Raw genomic sequence first — 22556 nt, 5'->3', positions numbered from 1 at the left:
AAGAGCCAGTGTGCTCTCTAACCACTGGGAGAATAAAAGCTCAGTTGTCTGAGAAGCAACATAGCTGAGTGGACCAAGTGCAGGACTGAGAACAAGGGATCCTTACATTCTAATACAGGTTTTGTCACTCGGTGGTCTTAGACAAGGTGCTTCATTTCATCCAGTTTGACCCAGGAGTTCTGTTGATTAAGGCATTTTGTAAATCAGAACAAACAAGTACTACAGTTCACACAAATGCACACAGAAAGGCTGTGTTAGGTGAGGGCCTATCAACCCCCAAGACCCCAGGTTAGTTGAACAACTGTCCTTGACAAAACTTTTCTAAATGATGATAACTCTATGCGTGGACCCCAGCACAAGCAGCTGGGGTTTGCCTTTCTGTACAGTTAGGCTGGAATTGCCCTGAAGATCTCATACATACTTACTAAGTGATTCAGGAAATTTGGTAAGATCTAAAAAATCCATATAAACCTCCCTAAAACAAAATCCTCTGGTCAATTCCGAGCAAAGTTGTGTGGTCATCACATACAGAAATCTATTACAATTAAAGAACAGGTCAACAATTTATTTGTGGGAGTGAAATTACCCAGGGTATATTCTTGACTGACAGACATCTGTGTCCCCTCAATTCTACAACCTAGGGTGCTTTTTACACTGCTTTGCTGTGAGAGCAACAACTCCTGGTCTGCTCACATGCAGAACATAAATCACTCCCAGCTATATTGTATAAATGCTATAGCCAGCCACCCATGAATTACACTGCAGGGTAACACCAGAAAACTCCCAGTCCCAGACTTTGCCCCAGAAATGTGTGTCTTATTACTGCCTGGCACCCTTCTGGACAATACAAGCTCATATAAAGTCTATCATTTCATTAATAGAAAGTGATGCGCACAAATCTTGCCATTGCAAATGAAGTTTTCCAAACACTTCAATCCAAGCACACTGGTTTAGATAAAATAAGTTTATTAACTACAGAAAGATAGATTTTAAGTGATTACAAGTAATGAAGCATAAGAGTCAGAACTGGTTACAAGAAAATAAAAGGTAAAACGCAATTAACATCTAACTTAACAAGCTAAATTAATTCAAAGCAGAGGTCTCTCTCACCACATGTTTGAGCAGTCTTACGGTCTGGATTTCAGTTGGCCAGGATTCTTTCCCCTCCCCAGTTCAGTGTTACTTTCCTTGTCTTTCAGGTGTTGTTGATTTCATGGGTAGAGAGAAAGAGAGGAGTATTTTGAGGCATCTGTTCCCCTTTCTTATGGTTCTCTTTTATTTTGAAAATTATCTCCAGCTGAGGTTCAGAAGACAGAAGGTCTTAGGAGATGGGAACCTGCAGCTTTTTATTTGGCAAGATGTACATTTCTTACTCACACCCTTTTTCCTATCAAAGAATGGCAGCTTATCCAGGTGATAGTTCATGTGATTTTGTTGACACCTGGCTGAGGCGTCGATTTGCCTTTTGTCTCTGAGGGATTGGTTTGTGCCTTCTTTTGCAGACTTGGAATATGTCTCAATAAATCTCATACAGTAGAGCCTTATAACGTCACATACAATGTTGTCACACACAGTTTACCAGGACAATAATGATCAGTAAATTATGAATTTTCAAACGATACCTCACAAGGCATACTTCATACAAAATGCATTACAGTTTTGTAAAAAGGTGAACACAGGGATACAGACAGTCACAGTGGGCCTTTCCAAAGACGCTAAGCAACTTTTTTCTATGATCTGCCCATAATTAAGCATGCAAAGTAAGTCTTTTTGGTCTCAAGCTATCACAATGAGGCAGTGATGCAAAACATTTTCTTGAGGGCAATTGTTAGTATTGTTGTGCTCTCAGAGCTAGAGGTCCACAGTGGTCTATTTTGAGAAAGGCAAAGCTCCAAGGATTTGAGAATTTTTTTAAAAGGGAATTGGTAGTATGCTGCACTATTCTTACGCAAGACCATTTGTTAATGTTTATAACATGAGGAAGAGGAGCCACTTGCCCCAAGGCTGTGAGGCTCATAATCACCCTGTGTAAGAGAACGCAAAACGGTGGTGGGAAGTGACTCTCTTCTGAAGGGGACAGAGGCATCCATCTGCTGCCCTGACATCGCAAAAGGCATGCTGCTTGCATAATCTACAGATGTCATCAAGCATTAACATGGAACCTGTGAAAAAACTCAAACTCCACACACACACACACACTTTCTAATACTCAAGTTGGAACATCACATCATCTTCTTGCCTTTTCTCATTGCCTTATACAATGTTATGTTTAAACTGGGAAAATTGGAAATTACCTCCAGGTCAAACAATTCCTGAAATCTGCCCATAAATTGGTTCTCTTTGTCCAGCCTGAATCTCATGGCCCAGAGAATAACAGTGTTGTCCTGACACAAGTGATGGAAGGTAAGAAGCAGCTCCTTCAGGAAGGGATGGTAGTACACAACATCAGCAGCCATGATGTAGTCAAACTGACACAAAGACTTGGGAAAGTTTTTCTCTAAATCAACTCCCCAGGACAGTTCTTTAACCTGGGGCTGATGCTTACACTTCATTTTGGTATTTTTGAGAATATTGTACTGAAGGTTTCCTAGTACTTCAGGCAGGTCCGTGGCAGTTACACGTGCACCTGTGACAAAAAACAACCACCACAGATTAACCCTTGATTATACTTCAAGAATGAAGAAGAAATCTGTACACAAAACCTACTGCACAAACAATTGCATTCCCAGGTCTCTCCCATATATAGGTACAATATACCTGTAAAAAGCCTCCTGGGCATTTCATTACACTAGACATGTAAATTAGGTTTCCACATCAAAAAAATACATTAAAATATGATCTTGCTCTGCAAAGTCAAAAATGATATCCTGGGGATCCACCTTTATGGGGTCTTTATATCAAATCTGCTTGGTATACAAGTCAAAAGATGGGGGGAGGGGTTTCTATCAACCCTGCAAAGTCAGCCAGGATCTGAGAATCTCCTGGATTCTTTCCTTCTCATACAGTAATAAAAGATACTGCAGACTAAATTGTGTCCTTGGCTACGTTGCAAGTGGTTAGTGATTCGAGTTACTGTTAGCAAAGAACGGGCTGTCAGGAAAGAAGATAGAATGGACAATGCCAGGACAGCAAGCTCAAGGATACGTTTCTTAAAGAACAGGTTACAAATCTGAAAACAAAAGTGACTTGGGATACCGGGAAGGGGTTATTTAATAGTCAGAAGATAAACTGCTCTTGTCAGAGGTTGTGTCTGAATCCAGCCTCTTCTATATGCCTCTGACCTCCTGGTCTGGTAGGAACCCTAGTTCTCACAGCACCTAATTTCTGTCCTCTGTTTAATACTGGATGGCAGTCACATCTACTGTAGCCTCCTACAAGGCATTCTAAAGTGAGGACAAGTAATTTTATGGAGGTAAAAGCAGAACTGGCTTCCAAGTTGGCTGAAAACCCCAAAGAATTCAGTGTTTCTTCCTCGGTTTTCAACATTTTAGAGGAACTGAACAACTTACTATACGCTCCAATAGTAATCAATAGTCATCTTAATGAAGTTTCCAAACCCAGCAAAGCAACAGCCAGCACTTACCAAGTAAAGTGGCTACTATGGAGACCAGCCCTGTTCCAGCTCCAATTTCAATTACACTTTTATCAACCAGGTTGTATTGTTCAGCATTTGTTTCCAAAAAGTGACATAGAACAAGAGCCTGCCAGGGAAAACACAAGAACATATTGAACAAAAAAAAAAGAAAGAAATACCACTCTGTGCATACATAAAATACATAGCTATATGAGCACTGACCTTTCTGAATATGAATTACAAGAAAAATAGCTTTTTTTTAAGTCAAGATTTTATGTAATTTATTTATTTCACATCTATCTAAGCTGAATAAGTCCAACTGCACAGTAATAAGGCACATTTTTATCTCAGCTCTCTCTTGCAATAAAAGATCACCCTTTATCCATTACCTGATGCAGAGATTATATCTTTTGCCTCCAACAGAGCCTTCTGCTGCCTAATTTGTGGAACAGCACTATTTTTCCAATCACAGCCATCTGAATAATACCACCTTGCACTTAAATAGCTTCTTCCATTCCAGATTCTCAAAACACTTCACAAACATCATACATTTTTGTCCAACATCTCCCCACCTGTCTGTGTGAGATAAAGTAGTAGTCATCCCCGTTTTGAGGGGGCATGATGAGCCTGAAGCACAGATTGCTGAAGTGACTTGCCCAAGCTCACAGCACAAGCTTGTGGTAAGGCTGGGAACACAACCCATGTCTCCTGACTCCTATGCCTGTGCCTCAAACGCAAGGCCATCACTTTCTGATAGAAACTAAGAACAATGGGAGCATAGAATGAACAGATGTTTCGTCAGGACCAGGAATGATTGCTGGCAGACTGAGATATACTTCACCCCCAGCAGAGGGAGGGGAATCAGTGATTCTGAATCTCCATGTTTCTGTGAGTTATCTGTTGGACCTTGAATATCCTTTAACATAACAGTTTTGGGGTATGATTCCCATGTGTGTCACTGGGAATTTTCAAAAGACAACATTTCAGTTGTTCTTATTTATATCCTTACTGAAAAGTTTCTCTCAAGATCTACATTAGTTGCTGTTTACTATGTTGATTCCTAGTCTATGGGAGTTGGGGGCGGGGGGGAGAGAAAGAGATCACATTTGTAGAGTGCCTTGAACATGCATAGATTAACACAAAACTGATTTATATGTATTCTGATTTATATGTATTTAGGTTGGATATTAGGAAAAACTTTTTCACTAGGAGGGTGGTGAAACACTGGAATGCGTTACCTAGGGAGGTGGTAGAATCTCCTTCCTTAGAAGTTTTTAAGGTCAGGCTTGACAAAGCCCTGGCTGGGATGATTTAATTGGGGATTGGTCCTGCTTTGAGCAGGGGGTTGGACTAGATGACCTCCTGAGGTGCTTTCCAACCCTGATATTCTATGATTCTATTCCAAAGAAGCTTCCCTCTCTCCAAGCAGGTTGGAGGAAGCCATTACTAATTATTATTTAAGAGCCTACAACATGCTTTGGCACTGTACAAGACATATCCCTAAAGACAATCCCCCTCCTGAAGGGACCAAGGCTCGCAATCGTCTTTGAGCTATATAAGCTGCAGAAATATGCCAAAATAACCCTGGATATAGAGTCACAGATTTGAAGGCCAGAAGGAACGCCTGTGGTCATCTAGTGTGGCTTCCGGCAGAACACAAACCATAGAATGTCACCAGTAATTCCTGACTGAAATCCAATAACTTCTAGCTGACTTAAAGCATACATTTTTGAAAGGCATCTCATTTTGATTTAAAGACTTCAAGTGACAGAATCCACCACATCCCTCGGTGAACAGCTTTAATCATTAATAACTGTTAAAAATCTGTCTCCTCGCTTCTACTTTCAAGTTGTCTAGCTTCAGCTTCCAGATACTAGCTCTTGTTATGGCTTTGTCTGCTAGGTTAAAGAACTCTTCATGGTCTTCTCTCCATGTAAGCACTTACAGACTGATCAAGTAGCCTCTTAACTTTCTATATCCCTCCTTACTCCCCTAACTTATACGCACAAAATGGCTGTCAGTAAACCTCATAGATCTGTTTCAGAGTAGCAGCCGTGTTAGTCTATATTCGCAAAAAGAAAAGGAGGACTTGTGGCACCTTAGAGACTAACCAATTTATTTGAGCATAAGCTTTCGTGAGCTACAGCTCACTTCATCGGAAGCTGTAGCTCACGAAAGCTTATGCTCAAATAAATTGGTTAGTCTCTAAGGTGCCACAAGTACTCCTTTTCTCATAGATCTGGTGTATTCTACATGATATTTCAACTCACTACTGAAGCAGAAAGCACTACTTCCATTCCTCATCTGAAGACAGGTTTGGGCAGAAGTTAAAAACTATTTCCAAGTTCAGGTAAAAGTCAGATGACAACTTTGGGTAGAAAATTCCCAGGTCCCCACGAAAAATAGATATAATGGTTACCAGCTCTTCTGGTCTCCTTGCAAGAGTAATGACTTTTAGGAAGGCCACTTTTTAGTGGTCCAGAATAGAACAAAATAGTTCTTTCCCTTGTTTCATTTGTAACAGGTTCAGAATGAAATGAGGGGCATTGACCCAAAAGTTGCTGAAAGCACAAAAACTGAAAAATGATATATATTTCTCTTTATTTAGTCCTTCAACTGAGGGACAAGGGAGCCCTGTGCATCAGCAAGTTCATGATTAATTCTGTGGATGTGTGGCCAGCTCCCACTTGCACACTGCTAACATAAAAGATTTGTGGGTTGCAAAGAAGAGGCAGAGAAAATGCAGAACATTTCCCTTGGTTTTACAGGACTAAGCAACATATATGGAAAACAACGTAAAGGGCTAGAGTTTTTAGGGGAATAAAAACCAATAATATTGCATAAATATTGTACCGATGGCCAGACTACTGCCCCATAACATTCAGTGGCTTCTGTAATTTTTATCTCATGGTCAGCAAAGTGAAAACCTTCCCAGGATATGTTAGTTAGAACAGCAGGAGAAAAACGCCTTCTCATGATTTCTGCAGCGGTCTGTTCATCTTCATTTTTACCTGGAAGTAAAATAATAAAGATCATATAGCTTATACAGTGTTGTAACAAAACTGTGACATAGAAGCAGAATTGATTGCTCACAAAGATACTGGTTTATAGAGACAGGCAGCTCTCTAGCTTGCAATTTGGCTTACACCTGATAGTGGAAATGCATTTTACAATAAATTGTTTGGTATGATATGGTCCTACTCTCTATGGTAATACTACTATTAACAACTACAACATAGGAGGAGTCTCCTGGAATATAATTAAAAACTATTTATACAGCTCACATAATGCATTTCTTCTCCTTGTTGCTGATGCAGCTGGGTACAGAAAATATAAAGTTAGAAAAAAGTGACAATACCTTGTTCTTAATTTAAAGAACACAATAGGAAGTATTTTCAATTGCTGCTGCTATGCTCTTTACTCTCATGTAGTTTTGTTTGTGTATTTTTCATTTATTATTTCCTATGCCCTTTTATGGCTTCTAAGAGTGCTATTCTCTTTGACAATGTACAAAAGGAGTTAAAATACCAACTTGAATCGGTCACCGAACATGTGAAACAGAAACCTTAGCAATACACATTATGACAGCTAGGAGAAGAAAGCACTGCTGCTGGCAGATAAGCATATCCCTGCAGCCCACCATACCTTTGTACATAGATTCTTTCCAGTTGGCTAGATCACCCAAATATCTTCCTTGCTGCTGTGTGAAGAACATTTAGGACAGCTAACCCAATCGCAGACTACACTGTCAATTTTTGTTTAGTAGAGCAGAAAACTAACCTCAGTTAGGTCATCATCACACACTCTGCTGCAGTGGCATTATGATGCAATAGCATGTTTTAATTCTATTTATATATACACATTTTATTTAGATACACACTGTCACATGACTTGCATTATAATCATACTGTCATGCAAAATTGATGTAAATATAACCACCATACAAGGCACAGGAGTTAGCAACATTTTCTACACTGAACTATGGACACAGATTTCAAAATGGGCTCTTATGGTAAATCATCTGGAACATTGGAGCTTCTTGGTTAATTAGTGGAGGGCTAGTTATAGAACAGTGTAACCGATTATTAAACCTTGCACAGGGAGGCAGAGCTCTTTTCAATCATTCTAATGTCAAATTCGGTGACTTTTATTAGCTCAAAACCTGGAGTAAAAAAGGGGTCGAGTTTCCCTCTGAAGAAGGAGCCAGGGGCAGAGACAGAGGAGTCCTGCAGGAAAAAAACATCGAAAAACAGTTGAGTTCAGAAGTTGTGCTAAAGTTTATTGTTTGTTTTTTGTTTAAGTTAACGATAAAGGAAATCCCTGGAATGGGGCAAATTAGACCTATGTGGAGTGTGCATACTTAGTATTCCTATCACTTCTGTTTAAAAGTAGGTACACTCTGTGAACTGTCCAATTTGCACCCACACACTTTAAATAATAATAGTAGATTGTTTAAATCAGGAAGCAGTAGTCTTAAAATTGAGTAGAGTACCATCCCTCAATTATTAGCACACTTTAGATATACTGTAAGACAGGGGTGGGCAAACTACAGCCCACGGGCCACATCCAGTCCATCAGACCTTTTGATCTGGCCCTCAGTTCCCACCAGAGTGCGGGGTCGGGGGCTTGCCCGGCTCTCCATGGCTCCCAGAAATCAGCCAGCATGACCCCCCTCTGGCTCCTTCGCACTATGCAGAGGCATGGCCAGGCAGCTCTGCGCCCTGCCCCTTCCACAGGCACCACCCCCACAGCTCCCATTGGCCACAGTTCCCTGCCAATGGGAGCTGCAGGGGCAGCACCCGTGGACAGGGCAGCGTGCAGAGCTGCCTGGCCGTGCCTCTGCATAGGAGCCGGAGGAAGGACATGCTTCTGAGAGCTGCTTGCGGTAAGCGCTGCCCAGAGCCTGCACCCCTGAGCCCCCTCCCCCATGCCCCAATCCCCTGCCACAGCCCTGATCCCCCTCCCACCCTTCAAACCCCTTAATCCCAGCCCAGAGCCCCCTCTTGTACCTCAAACCCCCCGGCCCCGGCCCAACCAGAGCCCACACCCCCAGCCAGAGCCCTCACCCTACTGTGCCCCAGCCCTGATCCCCCTCCTGCCCTCCAAACCCCTCAGTCCCAGCCTGGATCCCCCTCCTGTACCCCAAACCCCACACCCCCAGCCAGAGCCCTCACCACTCCCCGCACTCCAACCCTCTGCCCCAGCTCGCAGCCCCCTCCTGCATCCTTAATGCCTCATTTCTGGCACCACCCCAGAGCACGCACCCCCAGCTGGAGCCCTCACCCCATCCCGCACCCCTACTCCCAATTTCATGAGCATTCATGGCCCGCCATACAATTTCCATACCACAATGTGGCCCTGAGGCCAAAAAGTTCGCCCACCCCTGCTATAAGAGATAAGATGAATTCATGCAATTTCTTTCCTCAATAAATTCTTAGCTAAGAAAGCGTCCCCTCATTACCAGATAATTTGCTGCAAGGCCTGATCAAGATGTCTCTGTTGTATTGGAGTAGTGAAGGCATTGGTGCAGTAATCAGGTGCCCACTCCAGTTTTGCTTGCAATCAATGAATTCTCCCCAATAAGTAGTAGTTAATATTTTGCACTTATAGACTACCTTTATCCAGAAGATCATAAAATGCTTTATGAACATTAATTAAATTCATATCCTTTTGTGAGTTAGGACACAGACACTTCACCTACTATTGAAAAGCAGCAATTTTGGGGAAGGAACATGGCATCATTCAACAGCACATAAAGTGGAGGAAAAGAAGTGAGGACAATTAAATTGAAACTGTAGGAGGAATGTTAATAAGCAAAAGTTCCGTCTCCAAGTTGGAATGTGACCAACACAATGGGATTAAATGCCCCGCCTATACAGAATCTGTAATGATTATCAGCAGACAGATAGCAGTTTTATGTCTCATCCATGGGACACATATACAGCAGCCAAGCATTCTCTGTATACTTTGCTGGTAGACTAGTACAGCACTGATTCAGATGCAAGAGCACCACCCACTGACTCTCCAACATCACTTCCTCAGGAAAAAGTCCATAACCCCTTCTAAGTGTTGATCTAACCTAACCTTACTTAACTTTTGATGTCTGATGTGGCAGACAGCAATCTTATTTACCCTAAAGTGATATCATCTTGTGCTGTGACCTTAACTCTCTCAGCTGGATAGACCTTTTCCAGCTGACATGAATACAGAAACCCAAGACTTCCAATTTGCAATGTAGGATGTGACCTGACAAGGTTCAGCTCTGCAACAACATATTCAACCTGCTACAGAAGCTACGTATTCTCTCACCCACAGAGTTAATTCAAGCCCTGTACTTCTAAGTATCATGTATCAGTGCGTGCAGCTCTGGAACTGCAAGCAGTTCCTTCAAGCATTACAATCTTAGGTTTGTAGAGCATGACACGAATACCTAGACAAACTGGTGACATGGCCATTTTCTCTGGGGCAAGTGCTATTTCAAATGAAAATATACAAGTATATAGACACTTGAGGCTCTCAGTAGAACCACAGTTTCTAATGGTTATATTTATGATGAGCCAATTCAACACACAGACTAAACTTTGAATATCAGAGCCCATGTTGAGCCCTAAACAATACCACAAAAGCTCTATGATAGATGGGCCTAAAATTTCAAAAGCAACTAGCAAATTTGGGTGCCCCATCTGAGCTATTTAAAATGGGCCTGATGTTCAGAATGTGCTGAGAATCCATCCTCTGAAAACCAGGCCCCTTCCCTTTCAAGTATCTCAAATTGTCCTAAAAACGGAGCTCTGAAAGTCATAATTTAGGTGAAGATAACACCATTATTTAGCTGTATTTAAGTATTACTTCATAATAAACTTGCTCCATTTTATATTTTAAGCGTATTAATGTCTTTTGTGGTTTTCTCGGACTCAATTTGATGGCAATGTTGCCCTCAAACTACTGAAGGATGAATGCTACCAATATATGCTGTACCAGTGCTGTAGCAACAATTTAAAGAGTTTAGGCGGAGATGGAATTTGCAATCCAAGTTAGTATTTTCTTTTCATAAATTTATTTTGGGGGCTGAAATTTATCATGTTGAGATGCAGCCAAGCAGCAACGTGCACATGTGGAAAGTTTCCTATAAATTCTTATGTCCATTTTTGAATTATCACAGTGGGAAAGAGTATTTTTCAGCAGTCAAGAAATTTGGGTTTGGATAACTCAAAAGCAGGTTTCCTTAAAAATTTCCAACTTTGCATATAAGTGTGGGGAATGGTTTTTTTGTTTTGGCTTGTCTGAAGAATTTGGGTTTGAAATAACATTTTGGAGGTTTGAAATTAGCGGACTGCATTAGCAAAGTATTGTTTTCTGACAATAGTGCTTTCATCTTAAAGCAATTATGTAATTTATTCTTTATTTTCACTTCCAATAATAGTAACTCTCCCAATTCTAAAGGGTGGGGGGAGAGCACAAGGGAGCATTTAGTAACAGTCAGGGGTAATCCTCAAAAGCTATTATTCATTTTGAATACACATGTCAAGGTTCCTTCCCCACTCTGAACTCTAGGGTACATATGTGGGGACCTGCATGAAAGACCCCCTAAGCTTATTCTTACCAGCTTAGGTTAAAACTTTTATCTTTTGTCCTTGAACCTTTATGCTGCCACCACCAAAGTGTCCAACAAAAACAACAGGGGAAGTGCCCACTTGGAAATCCTCCCCCCCCCCGCCCCCCCAAAATATCCCCACAAGTACTACACCCCCTTTTCTGGGGAAGGCTTGATAAAAATCCTCACCAATTTGCATAGGTGAACACAGACCCAAACCCTTGGATCTTAAGAACAATGAAAAGCAATCAGATTCTTAAAAGAGAATTTTAATTAAAGAAAAAAGTAAAAGAATCACCTCTGTAAAATCAGGATGGTAAATACCTTACAGAGTAGTCAGATTCAACACATAGAGAATCCCTCTAGGCAAAACCTTAAGTTACAAAAAGGCACAAAAACAGGAATATACAGTCCATTCAGCACAACTTATTTTATCAGCCATTTAAACAAAACAGAATCTAACGCATATCTAATTAGATTGCTTACTATCTCTTTACAGGAGTTCTGACCTGCATTCCAGCTCTGGTCCCGGGAAAAGCATCACACAGACAGAGAGGACCCTTTGTTCCCCCCCCCCCGCCCAGCTTTGAAAGTATCTTGTCTCCTCATTGGTTATTTTGGTCAGGTGCCAGCGAGGTTATCTTAGCTTCTTAACCCTTTACAGATGAAAGGGTTTTTCCTCTGGCCAGGAGGGATCTAAAGGTGGTTAGCCTTCCCTTTATATTTATGACAACACATTTTTCAGATATTATTTATAGACCAAAGAGATTCAAACTATCAGCAGGTCTCTATTTCCATCCAGATTAGGGCCCAATCCTGAGAGTAGTGGAGTCCCATTGAGCTATGAGCACCTTTCAGGATAAGGGGCGTGATCTTGCAACCCCCTTACTCTTGTGAAAAGTCCCACTGAAGCCAATGACCACTAAGGAACTCCTTACACATGCAAAGGCTGCAAGACTGAGACCCAGAGTCCCACAGTCTTTGTGCCTGTTTCACTTTATCTTCTTGTCTTTACCTAGTCCTATGGGTCTTTGAGAAACAAGGGAGGGAATCCTCAATTATTCATACCCTTGTCACCTCTCAGCTGGACTGCAGCAATGCAATACACCTAGGCATGAAGCCTTCAGTACTTAGGAAACTCCAACTGATCCAGAATGCCACAGCTCATCTCTTCAGAAACACAGGCTACCATGAACTCTTCAAACCTGTCCTCTGCTCTTTACACTTCCAGTAGAACACTGAATCAAGTTCAAGTTCTCAGTCCCTATCTTCAAGGTGCTCCACAGCCTGGGGCCAAGGTATCTAAAAATGCCTAACACTCCAGGATGAGGACCATACTCTACAACTTCACCCCTCAGGTACAACAGAACTCTCTACCATAAATGGAAAGTTCATCCATGCTGGAGACAGAACTTCAGGAAGGACTGGTCCAAGCCTGTGGAACATATTCCCCCAGGAGCCCAGGACCATCACAAACCTCATCACTTGCTCTAAGTGCAAGGCACATTTCTTTGACCTACCTTCTCTAACAAGCACGTGTGTGTGTGTGTGTGTGTGTGTGTGTACGTACACACAAAAAAACCCCAGTAAATGTTCATGTAATTAAAGACTATCATAATGCATGTGCACAAGGGGCCCAAATCAGGGTTGCACAGGCAACCTTCATTGTGGCATTTCATGACTTTTGCATACTTGACTTGAAACCTTAACAATGTTTTTAACATATTTTTGTGTGTAATTGCCCAGGTTTTTAAAAAAGCAAACAAACAAACAAAATATCACACAGCATCATAATGACACCCAAATAGATCATCGGCAACGTTGGAACCTTTAGATCCAACTTCATAGACCTCTGCCACTTGAGCTAACAGAAGTAACTGATACCAGTAGCAAGTTGTTATCCCCCATGTGGACCAGCACTAGAAGGGGGATAAGGAAGCAGCAGGGGAATGGTTAGACTCTGGGATTTTTGGTTCCATTCCAGGCTTGAGGGGGAGTGTACTTTAGGGCCAGAGTCTTTTGCCCATTTCCCTCAAGCTTGACCCCTTCTGTCTCTGTACACCAGTCCTCTCTCTACTTCAACACTGGCTCCTTATCCCATCCCATTCTCCTCACCTAGTCGGTCTCAGACTACACTCCTCAGGTTTCTGATCCCAGTCATTCCTAGTCTCATCCTTCCAGACTCCCCATCCACCAGCCCCACCTATAATTTTAAAAAATTCCAAAACAAACACTCTACTGCAAATACCCCTCTCCCCCAGAGGGAAGATGAGAGAAATAATGTGACAGATGATAGTTACGCTGCTTAATGGACTTCTGAAAGGTGCTCAGATGATATTACTGGGATGAATGTAGTATAAGAATCTAGATAAAACAGAACATTAACCATGACCTTGACAGATTTGAAAGAGCCCTCAGGAAGAGCCTTGCAGACTACTTAAATATAGCAATTGTTAGACAACCTAGCAGTGATTATCAGAGTGTGTAGAACACTAAATCCTTCCACTCCACTTAACACATGTTAAGAGTAATGTGCTACTTTCCAAGAATATGAAACAAAATATTTTTCCATAGAATAAATTTACCTAGAGACTATTTGACTCGAGTTCTTTGGCTTTATCCTTTATAGGGCTTGCCGGTAAACCAGTATTATTGCTATTAATACCTGCAAAGGGGGAGAGGGAGGGTATGTCTGGAAATATATAATCAAATGCATCTGTGTTAATTTTGAAGACAAGACACTGAAATACAGTAATTGCACTGTATTTATTTCTAGGTGTGGGACTTCTTTATTCGCCATGAAAATCAACTCGAGACCCTATGTCAATGTAATAGAATGCTTGAAACTTTATACACACGGATGTAGACATTTAAAGGCATGACTCCCATAGCAGCTATAACCCTTGCACAGATGGCATCTAGTGAGCTAGACTGTGCCTAGCCCTGATCTGGTGCCCAGAGTAGGGGAGTAATCCTCTCCCCTTGTATCCTGGTACAGAAATCAGACAGAATTTCGATCCCTCCTGCCCTGCTGCTGATGGACCAGAGCTAGCACCCCCAGCAGCATAAGAAAAAGCTCAGTAATCTGCTCCCCACCAATTTTCCCCAACTGGTAGTTAATTATACTTTGCATTTTCAAAGCACATTTTAAGCAAAGGTTTTCCAGGTGTTTTAATTCATTTATATCTGATATGAAACTACTCACGCCACCTTAATGCAGTAAGGCAAAAGACACCTCGCTCACCATTGAAACAAAGCCATCTCTAGGGAGGAACAAATGACAACAGCATAGGAAGAGGATGAACACCTCCACAGCAGATGGACACTCCAAAGGAAGTGTAGGTAGGCAAAACAGAACTGGGACAGGAACTGGGACAGGAGACTAGATCTGTCTGTCTGTTTCCTGCCCCAGTTCCTTGCCCAAGTCCCCAATCTGTCTGTCTCTCTGTCCACAGTCTTCAGTCAATCCAGACACTCCATTTTCCCTGTCCCCACTGGCTCCCAGTCCTAGTCTGTTTCTCCAAGTTCCTCATCTAATCTGTCTTTTGTCATAGATGTACAGGGTGGTTTAATACCCCAGCCTTTATATAGTCTCTATGGGTGTACTTCTATTATTTTCTAGGCCTCAGGTACAACTTTTTGCAAGGGCAAACCATGCAGTCTCACAACTCTGAGACTCAACTTGCAGAGTATGGTATCTGTGTACTTGCCATGTGTCTCTACAGCGAGTCCAAATGAGTTAAGACTCCTGGTAAAAGCTGTATTCATTTAGGGAGCAATGTAACCAGTAAGTATTTGCAGCAATGAAGGGCATCATTTTCAAAACAAGCCAGCATTTATTAGTCTGCTGGCATACAGTCTTAGATTAGCATGGAAAAGTCAAGCTTCAGTCTTTGTTTATAGTGGCAGGAGCAACTGACCACGGAAATGTAGACCTCCTGTAGTCCATCTCAGTCTCCTACTCCTCTAGACTCTGACCCTGTGTGTCTATCTCCCTGGTCTCTCTGAGCAGAAACCCAGTTCAGAAGGAGCCACAGCCTTGCCCCTTCCTATGCATTTGTCAGAGGAGTTGAGCCAGCCACAGGAGGAGCACACACCTTTTGAAAGGATGCAACGATCCATATCCTACTTCTGTGGGCTTCCTGAGGCATATCAGTCAAATTGCCTCCAGGAGCTGGTCTGGCACAGACCTGCACCCTTTGCACAATACAGTCCATACATAGCAAGTTAAGTTATTAACAGGTAGATTATAGAAAAGTAGTTTTTATTAAACACAGAAGGACTGAGACAGATGTTGTAGGATATCAGAACTTTGCAATTCTATGCTTTTGTACATGCAAAAACCAGCACCCCAATGCTGCATTCCTCCTTTTTTCCCCCTCACTTCATATAAATGAACATCCAAATTTAGAAAAGAACAAAAATCTTAATCATTTAATGAGTCAACTCTGTAACAAAACACAGTGTATTTTACCCAAGTGAATGAATGTACTTTGACGCAATCAGTACTGATTACGTCTGAAGAAATTTGTTAGGAAATGACCGACACCTGCTTACTTTTCTGAATTAATTACTATTACACTGAGTTCTGCAGAGCACTTACTCTTTTCTTTTGTTACGCTGAACTTTTTGTAAGTTGTCGCCCCCAATGTATTATTTGTACCACAAACATCTATGGAGCCCAGCCAAGATTGAGATGCCACTGTGTTAGGCACTGTACAAACAGAGCAAGAGACAATCCCTGCCCCCAAAGAGCTTACAATCTAAACTGACACAAACTCAGGGTTGGGAGGAAGGAAATATAACATATATGGGTTTCTCTTTTCTGCAGAGTTAACTTGAGTCTTGCTCCTAACTTGAGTCCCATCCACACTTCACTGGAGCATGGTGGTCCTTTTAACTTCAATTGGCTAGCCAGACAGGGTCATAGGCTACTACATGAGTTAGTACAACTCATCGGCTTCTAATGCAGGGATCGGCAACCTTTGGCACGCAGCCCATCAAGGAAATCTGCTGGCGGTCCAGGACGGTTTGTTTACCTGCAGTGTCTGCAGGTTCAGCTGATCGCAGCTCCCACTGGCCACGGTTCGTCGTTCCAGGCCAATGGGGACTGCGGGAAGCAGCGGGGGCCGAGGGATTGGTCCTGCTTTGAGCAGGGGGTTGGACTAGATGACCTCCTGAGGTCCCTTCCAACCCTGATATTCCATGATTCTATGAAATATGATGCCACATGATAGAAGTTCTTTTTTCAGTTGGCTTGTTTAAAAAAATCTAGGAAATTACACACACCAAAAAAAATGATGTTAAAGGATCATTAAGGTTGCAAGGTCAGGCACTCAAATATTAGAAAACCCCAGTATTAAGGTTGCCTGTATAATCTTAATTCATTGTATGCACTACAATGCAGTCTTTTTAATTACACGGTTACATGCTATTTTTTCCACTCTGCTCTACAGGTGGAGAAGGGCTAGCCTGTGATGTGAAAAACGATGTTGTCTGTATGACCCATGCTTCACTTGTTGCAGAAGTTGGAAAGTGTGTAGTGTATGAGGCAGGGGATTACAGGAAGAGAGGGAATGGTCTCATGGTTAAGGCAATTGAATGCCACCCTGGAGAACTGGATTCTCTCTCTGCCTCTGCCACAGAGTTCCAATGTCGTGCTGGGCAAGTCATTTAAATCAAATTTTTCATGGATGGTTACTAATTGTTGTTAGTATATAGGCCTGTTTGTTAGCCTGGGATAGAATTTGGGGTTTGACTTTTGAAACTCTGATATCCTTACTAATGCGTGAAAACAAAGAACAAAGACACTGTTACATCTGCCCACAAGCAGATGGGGTGAAAAGAGAAGAGATGGAGTCAAAAGTGTTACAGGGTATGGTGGAAGTGTAATATATGAGCATATACTGGAAGGCTGCCTGGCTCCTCTCTCAAGTGAGGATCAAGCAACCAGTTAGGAGTGGAGGCATAAGACACACTAAAAGCCAAAGAAAGGCCTGGTCATGTCCAGGGCACAACCTCGCTCCTTACCCCTCTCATGGGATACAAAAAGAGGTGGGATGAAGACCCCAGACTCACAACCCTTCTAAATGGAACATGACCATAAGTTGTAAGGGGTGGGACTAGGCATATTTGGGCCTGCTAAGGAGGAAGAGGTGGGAATGGGGAACAGTGACACAGGCAAAAGCTCTGCAGCGTCACTGCTGGGAAGGGAGACATGGGGTAAAGACTCTGCAACGTCAGAGCTGGGAACGGAACACTGGGAAACAGACTCTGCCAGCATGTAGAGAGCTATGGATATGCTTGCTTGAAACTAACCCCAATAAACATTGCATTGCCTGAACTTCAGACTTCTCGTCTCCTGTGTGACAAGAACCAGGGGAGGGGGTGAAGGGAAAACCCTCTAACAATTGTGTGTTCCTCTTTTTCTGGTTACCTAAGTTGAGGTACCCTGGGGTCTGATTTACAGAAGTGCTGAAAACTCATAGCAGCAACAAATGTCTATGGGCACTGAGCTTTATATGTTCAAAGTGCTATTTAATGGTAGGACCTGATTTTTCACAGTATTTAAGTATCTCAGATTGGGCACCCAAAATTAGTGGATACTTTTGACCTCAATCTCCCTGTGCCTCAATTTCCCTTGAGTAAAATGGGAATAATACCACTCCTTGATCTCACGGGGCAGTGTGGAGGTGTGTATCGTGAAAATAAATTTGTTAGTGTTTGTGAAGCATGCAGATACTGTAGTGATTAATACAACTGAAAAGACACATGAGGACATTAATAATTGTTTTTAAAGCAGGGTTTGAATTTTGTGCAATAAAAAAAAGGCATGAGACCACACACTGAACAGTGAGGAGAAAGCAAATACTGAATAGCTGCTCATTAAGTGCACACCATCCATTCACCATGACTAACTTTCCGTCTTCGCTATAAATTAACATTCTGAAAACTTCCTTCACAGCCAGTACTCAAAAGTTTTGATCTGTTTAAACCTAAAATCTGAGATTAACTTCGCTGTTTGAGGGTCTTTAAAAAAAAAGTCACAGGGCCTGCAGCCACAAGCTTTGTGGGAGCAAAGCCTGATCCTGCTACTAGTTTTATGTGAAGATCTCTCAGGATTAAGTTGGAGGCAGTCCAGACTGAAATTGAGCTTGTAAGTAATTCATTTTGGGCTCATTGACATCCCACATAGAAACTCGACATTAATATCCTGAACTATAGCAACAACTTCATTCACTGGAACCAACCAGAGGCACTGCTCTAAACTCTGGTGGGAAGTTGCCAGGGTTTGCGAGAGCTGCCATGGCATAACATTACAAATTTCCACTACAACACTGCAATAACACTATTGCATCTTTATGTAAATGTTAACACAGTTCGTTAAGTGAAATGAACATGAAAATACCTCCTGGATAAAACGCTTTTCCCTCCTACTTAACAACCTTCTCAAGCATAACAGGAAAATGAAGCAGATAAGAAAAATAAATTACCTTCCTTGTATTCTGGTTTCCTTGTTAATTCAGCCGATATCAGATGATTACATTGTGATGGTATGTCCATTTCATGTGATACAATACTGGACAGAAAATATACTTATTAAAATATCAAATGGAATATTATTTATTTAAATATATACATTATGTGTGAGAGAAAGAATTTTGTGCGTAAAAAGGTGCTGGAAACCAAAATTCTGCTTAGGAAAAATGGCTGAGGCAAACAATGAGGAATACACAGTTAAGATTTGCAGGGAAAATATAAAGGTGGTTTTAAAAAATGAGTTGCTATTACCTACAAAGGTTAAGATGGGGTTTTAAAAATATCATCGGGCTGGCAGTATGAGACAAAGTAGGGACCAGTAATGAAATGACACAAACGACTGCGGTGATTCAATTAATGACACAAATGAATCACATACTGAACTTGTTTCAAATGTTTTAAACAAAATAAATAAATAAATCAATTAACAACATAAAATAAAATAAAAACTAGGGATGAACAATTAGAAAGAAAGGAAGCACTTGTAAAAATTATTATTAAACAAATAAAGGAATACTTGGAAAACCTGGATATATACAAACTTGCTTACCTAGATGACATGGCTACCTAGGCAATTAAGAAAATTAGCTAATGAATTTATTGAACTATGGAAATTATTTCTGAAAAATCTTAAAGAACTGGGGAGATACTGGCAGGATGTAGACACGCAAATATTGTACTGATTTTCAAAAAAGTAAAGAAGAGAGTGATCCTGGCAATTATAATCCTATAAATAACTTCTATCACTAGTAAAATAATGGAATGTCAAGAAAAAAAAATCACTAAATATCTAAAGGAGCATGGAACAAAGAATAAATCTTCTCAAGCAAATCTGATTTTTTTATTCTCAAAGAAAAATAGATTAAGGGAATGCAGATGATAGAAATTTGGGGTTTTACTGAAGGATTTAATACTATTTTATTAAATCTTACTTGAAAATTAATTCAAATTGTCTTGGATAGGAATACGGCTGAAAGACCATAAAAAGTTCATGAGAAATGTATGGCGGAGGAGAAAACTGTCTAGCATAGTATCAAAAAGACTGCCATAAGAACTGGCCTTGCTTAACTTTGTTAATTATCTGGAAGGAGGTGTAAAAAGCATATTAATTAAATTCATACATGATAAGCAGGAAGCAGGAGTTGCAAATGCCATTCGGAACACAGAAATAATACAAAGAGATCTAGAAAGATTAGAAACATAGGAGGAAAACAACAAAATGAGATTCAACTTGCAAATATTCAAGAAAACACTTACCTGAAAAAATGCAACACACACACACACACAAAGAACTCAAAACACATATACTCAACAAAAATATTACACAAAAGTTTGCAATAAAGGCAATGCAATTTTGGACTGCATATACAGAAGCATCCATGCAAAGAATGAGGTTAATAGTCCCTCTGTGTATGGATTTAGTTCAACTGATCTGAGTATTGTGTTCAGTCCTTGACACTTCATTATCAGATGAATATGGATAAATTGAGAGTTCAGAGAAGAGTAATACAAAAATGATCCAGGGCAGCAAGATTTATGAATAATAGATTAGGAGAACTACAAATGGCTGGAGTGGCTAAGGAATGATTGTGGGCAGCATATGATAATACTATATAAATATTTTAATACCAAACAGGGAGAGGATTAAGTGAGAGGATCTATAAACAGCAGTAAAGGAATAAAGTTATGAAAGTGAAAATATACGCTGAATATTAGGGACAACTTCCCGACAGTAAAATCTATTGGACTGTAGAAGAATTTCCTCCAGGGAGATGTGAATACCCTTTTGCTTGGGTATTTAAAATTAGACTAGAAATTGTAAAATAAAAAACATTTCTGCATTGTTAGGGAGCTGGTGGTGTGTTCAGCCTTCAAATTCTATGATTTTATCCACACAACAGCTACAGATTTGCCCTACCACCATAGTACTCTATCATTGTTAACCCATACAGGGACAACATAAAATAATCAATTAGCTAATGGACAGGTTAGTAAATGTTATACTGATCAGTTTGTCCTCTACTTCCACAGTGTAGAATGTATACATTTTCTTCAGATTGTCAGAGAAATGAATATTGTTAAACAGACTTTTAGCACTCTGCATGACAGACAATATTGTTTCACTACACAACCGTTCTAAACTGCGAAAACATTCCCCTTCAGAGCATCCACACATTTTCTTCTGAAGGTCATCTCCGTAATACACCATTATGTGCACTGAACTAGACAACATCCTGCTAGACTTTGAATGTTAATTCATAGCATGTTTAATAGATTTTATACTCTCTTGCTATGATTAACTAAAAGCACTTCAGCACTAATCAGTTCAATGACTAATCTGCACTATTTAATATAAGCAGTGAAAGTAATTCAGATTAATTAGAATGTATTCTGAAAATTGAGGCAGTAAGAATTTCTATGTTGTCCGGCATCTAAAACCTGTATTTTCTTGTATCTATCAACATACCTGAGTCTTTTTCTTGGCCTTCCAATAAAGATGGAGATATAAAGAGATTTATCCACTGGATTTCCCCTGCAATTAGCTCAAATAGTCCCAGATAGAAATGCACTAAAGTGTGTGTTACATACTGCCAACAATCCCCCACCAGAAGACATTAATAAATCCTGACAGCTGCAGCTTGAACAGGAAGAGGTCATATATAGTGCAGTGCTTCCCAGAGAACTTGGTACTCTTACATAAGGGAGGAGGAGATTTCATAACTGCAAGAGGTCTTGTCAAGGTTCCTCCCCCACTCTGAACTCTAGGGTACAGATGTGGGGACCTGCATGAAAAACCTCCTAAGCTTATCTTTACCAGCTTAGGTCAAAACTTCCCCAAGGTACAAAATATTCCACCCTTTGTCCTTGGATTGGCCGCAACCACCACCAAACTAATACTGGTTACTGGGGAAGAGCTGTTTGGACGCGTCTTTCCCCCCCAAATACTTCCCAAAACCTTGCACCCCACTTCCTGGACAAGGTTTGGTAAAAAGCCTCACCAATTTGCCTAGGTGACTACAGACCCAGACCCTTGGATCTTAAGAACAATGAACAATCCTCCCAACACTTGCACCCCCCCTTTCCTGGGAAATGTTGGATAAAAAGCCTCACCAATTTGCATAGGTGACCACAGACCCAAACTCTTGGATCTGAGAACAATGAAAAAGCATTCAGTTTTCTTACAAGAAGACTTTTAATAAAAATAGAAGTTAATAGAAATAAAGAAATTCCCCCTGTAAAATCAGGATGGTAGATACCTTACAGGGTAATTAGATTCAAAAACAGAGAACCCCTCTAGGCAAAACCTTAAGTTACAAAAAAGATACACAGACAGAAATAGTTATTCTATTCAGCACAGTTCTTTTCTCAGCCATTTAAAGAAATCATAATCTAACACGTACCTAGCTAGATTACTTACTAAAAGTTTAAGACTCCATTCCTGGTCTATCCCCGGCAAAGACAGAATATAGACAGACACACAGACCCCTTGTTTCTCTCCCTCCTCCCAGCTTTTGAAAGTATCTCGTCTCCTCATTGGTCATTTTGGTCAGGTGCCAGCGAGGTTACCTTTAGCTTCTTAACCCTTTACAGGTGAGAGGAGCTTTCCCCTGGCCAGGAGGGATTTCAAAGGGGTTTACCCAATAGTGCGTAATCTGGACAAATTCATAAAAATAGGAAAGCATTTACTAAGGCTGTCACTATCTAGGTCATTAAAAAAAAAAATTTAAAAGGGGGGGAAAAATCATTCAAAAGCCAAGTATTCTTCAAAACATTCAGGGTCACATTTAACGCAGAGGTCTGTTTGTGAAATGCATGTACAACTGCATGTCTAAATTTGAATGCACAATT

The 22556-nt window shown here is 40.9% G+C and overlaps 1 protein-coding gene across 7 annotated transcripts; it reads right to left on the bottom strand.

Annotated features, from left to right (window-relative positions):
- Window positions 1–949: 949 nt before the first annotated feature.
- On the bottom strand, window positions 950–22556 carry LOC140913250 (protein-lysine methyltransferase METTL21E-like). Of its 7 annotated transcripts, none has more exons than XM_073349302.1 (5): window positions 22126–22556; window positions 18662–18747; window positions 6428–6585; window positions 3584–3701; window positions 950–2626 (listed from the first exon to the last, which is right to left on the bottom strand). In XM_073349302.1, the coding sequence occupies exons 2-5, from the start codon at window positions 18729–18731 to the stop codon at window positions 2223–2225; spliced, it is 750 nt and encodes a 249-aa protein (XP_073205403.1). In that variant the 5' UTR covers window positions 18732–18747; window positions 22126–22556; the 3' UTR covers window positions 950–2222. The 7 variants fall into 7 exon arrangements, with proteins under 7 accessions (XP_073205403.1, XP_073205411.1, XP_073205419.1 ...); XM_073349310.1 differs by lacking the exon at window positions 22126–22556 and adding an exon at window positions 21175–21421; XM_073349318.1 differs by lacking the exon at window positions 22126–22556 and adding an exon at window positions 19829–19850.

Source organism: Lepidochelys kempii, chromosome 1 (genome assembly GCF_965140265.1).
Source record: "Lepidochelys kempii isolate rLepKem1 chromosome 1, rLepKem1.hap2, whole genome shotgun sequence".
Lineage (NCBI taxonomy): Eukaryota > Metazoa > Chordata > Testudines > Cheloniidae > Lepidochelys > Lepidochelys kempii.
The sequence above is the reverse complement of the archived record's forward strand: the minus strand, read 5'-3'. Positions and strand labels throughout refer to the sequence as shown.

Bases quoted from the DNA above. Each gene is read 5' to 3' on its own strand.
- LOC140913250 (XM_073349302.1), bottom strand. From the start codon at position 18,731: ATGGACATACCATCACAATGTAATCATCTGATATCGGCTGAATTAACA. The intron at 6,586-18,661 runs GTAATTTATTTT...TTTTACTTCCAG, and splicing joins GAAACCAGAATACAAGGAAG to GTAAAAATGAAGATGAACAG. The intron at 3,702-6,427 runs GTACAATATTTA...TTTCCCTGGCAG, and splicing joins GGGCAGTAGTCTGGCCATCG to GCTCTTGTTCTATGTCACTT.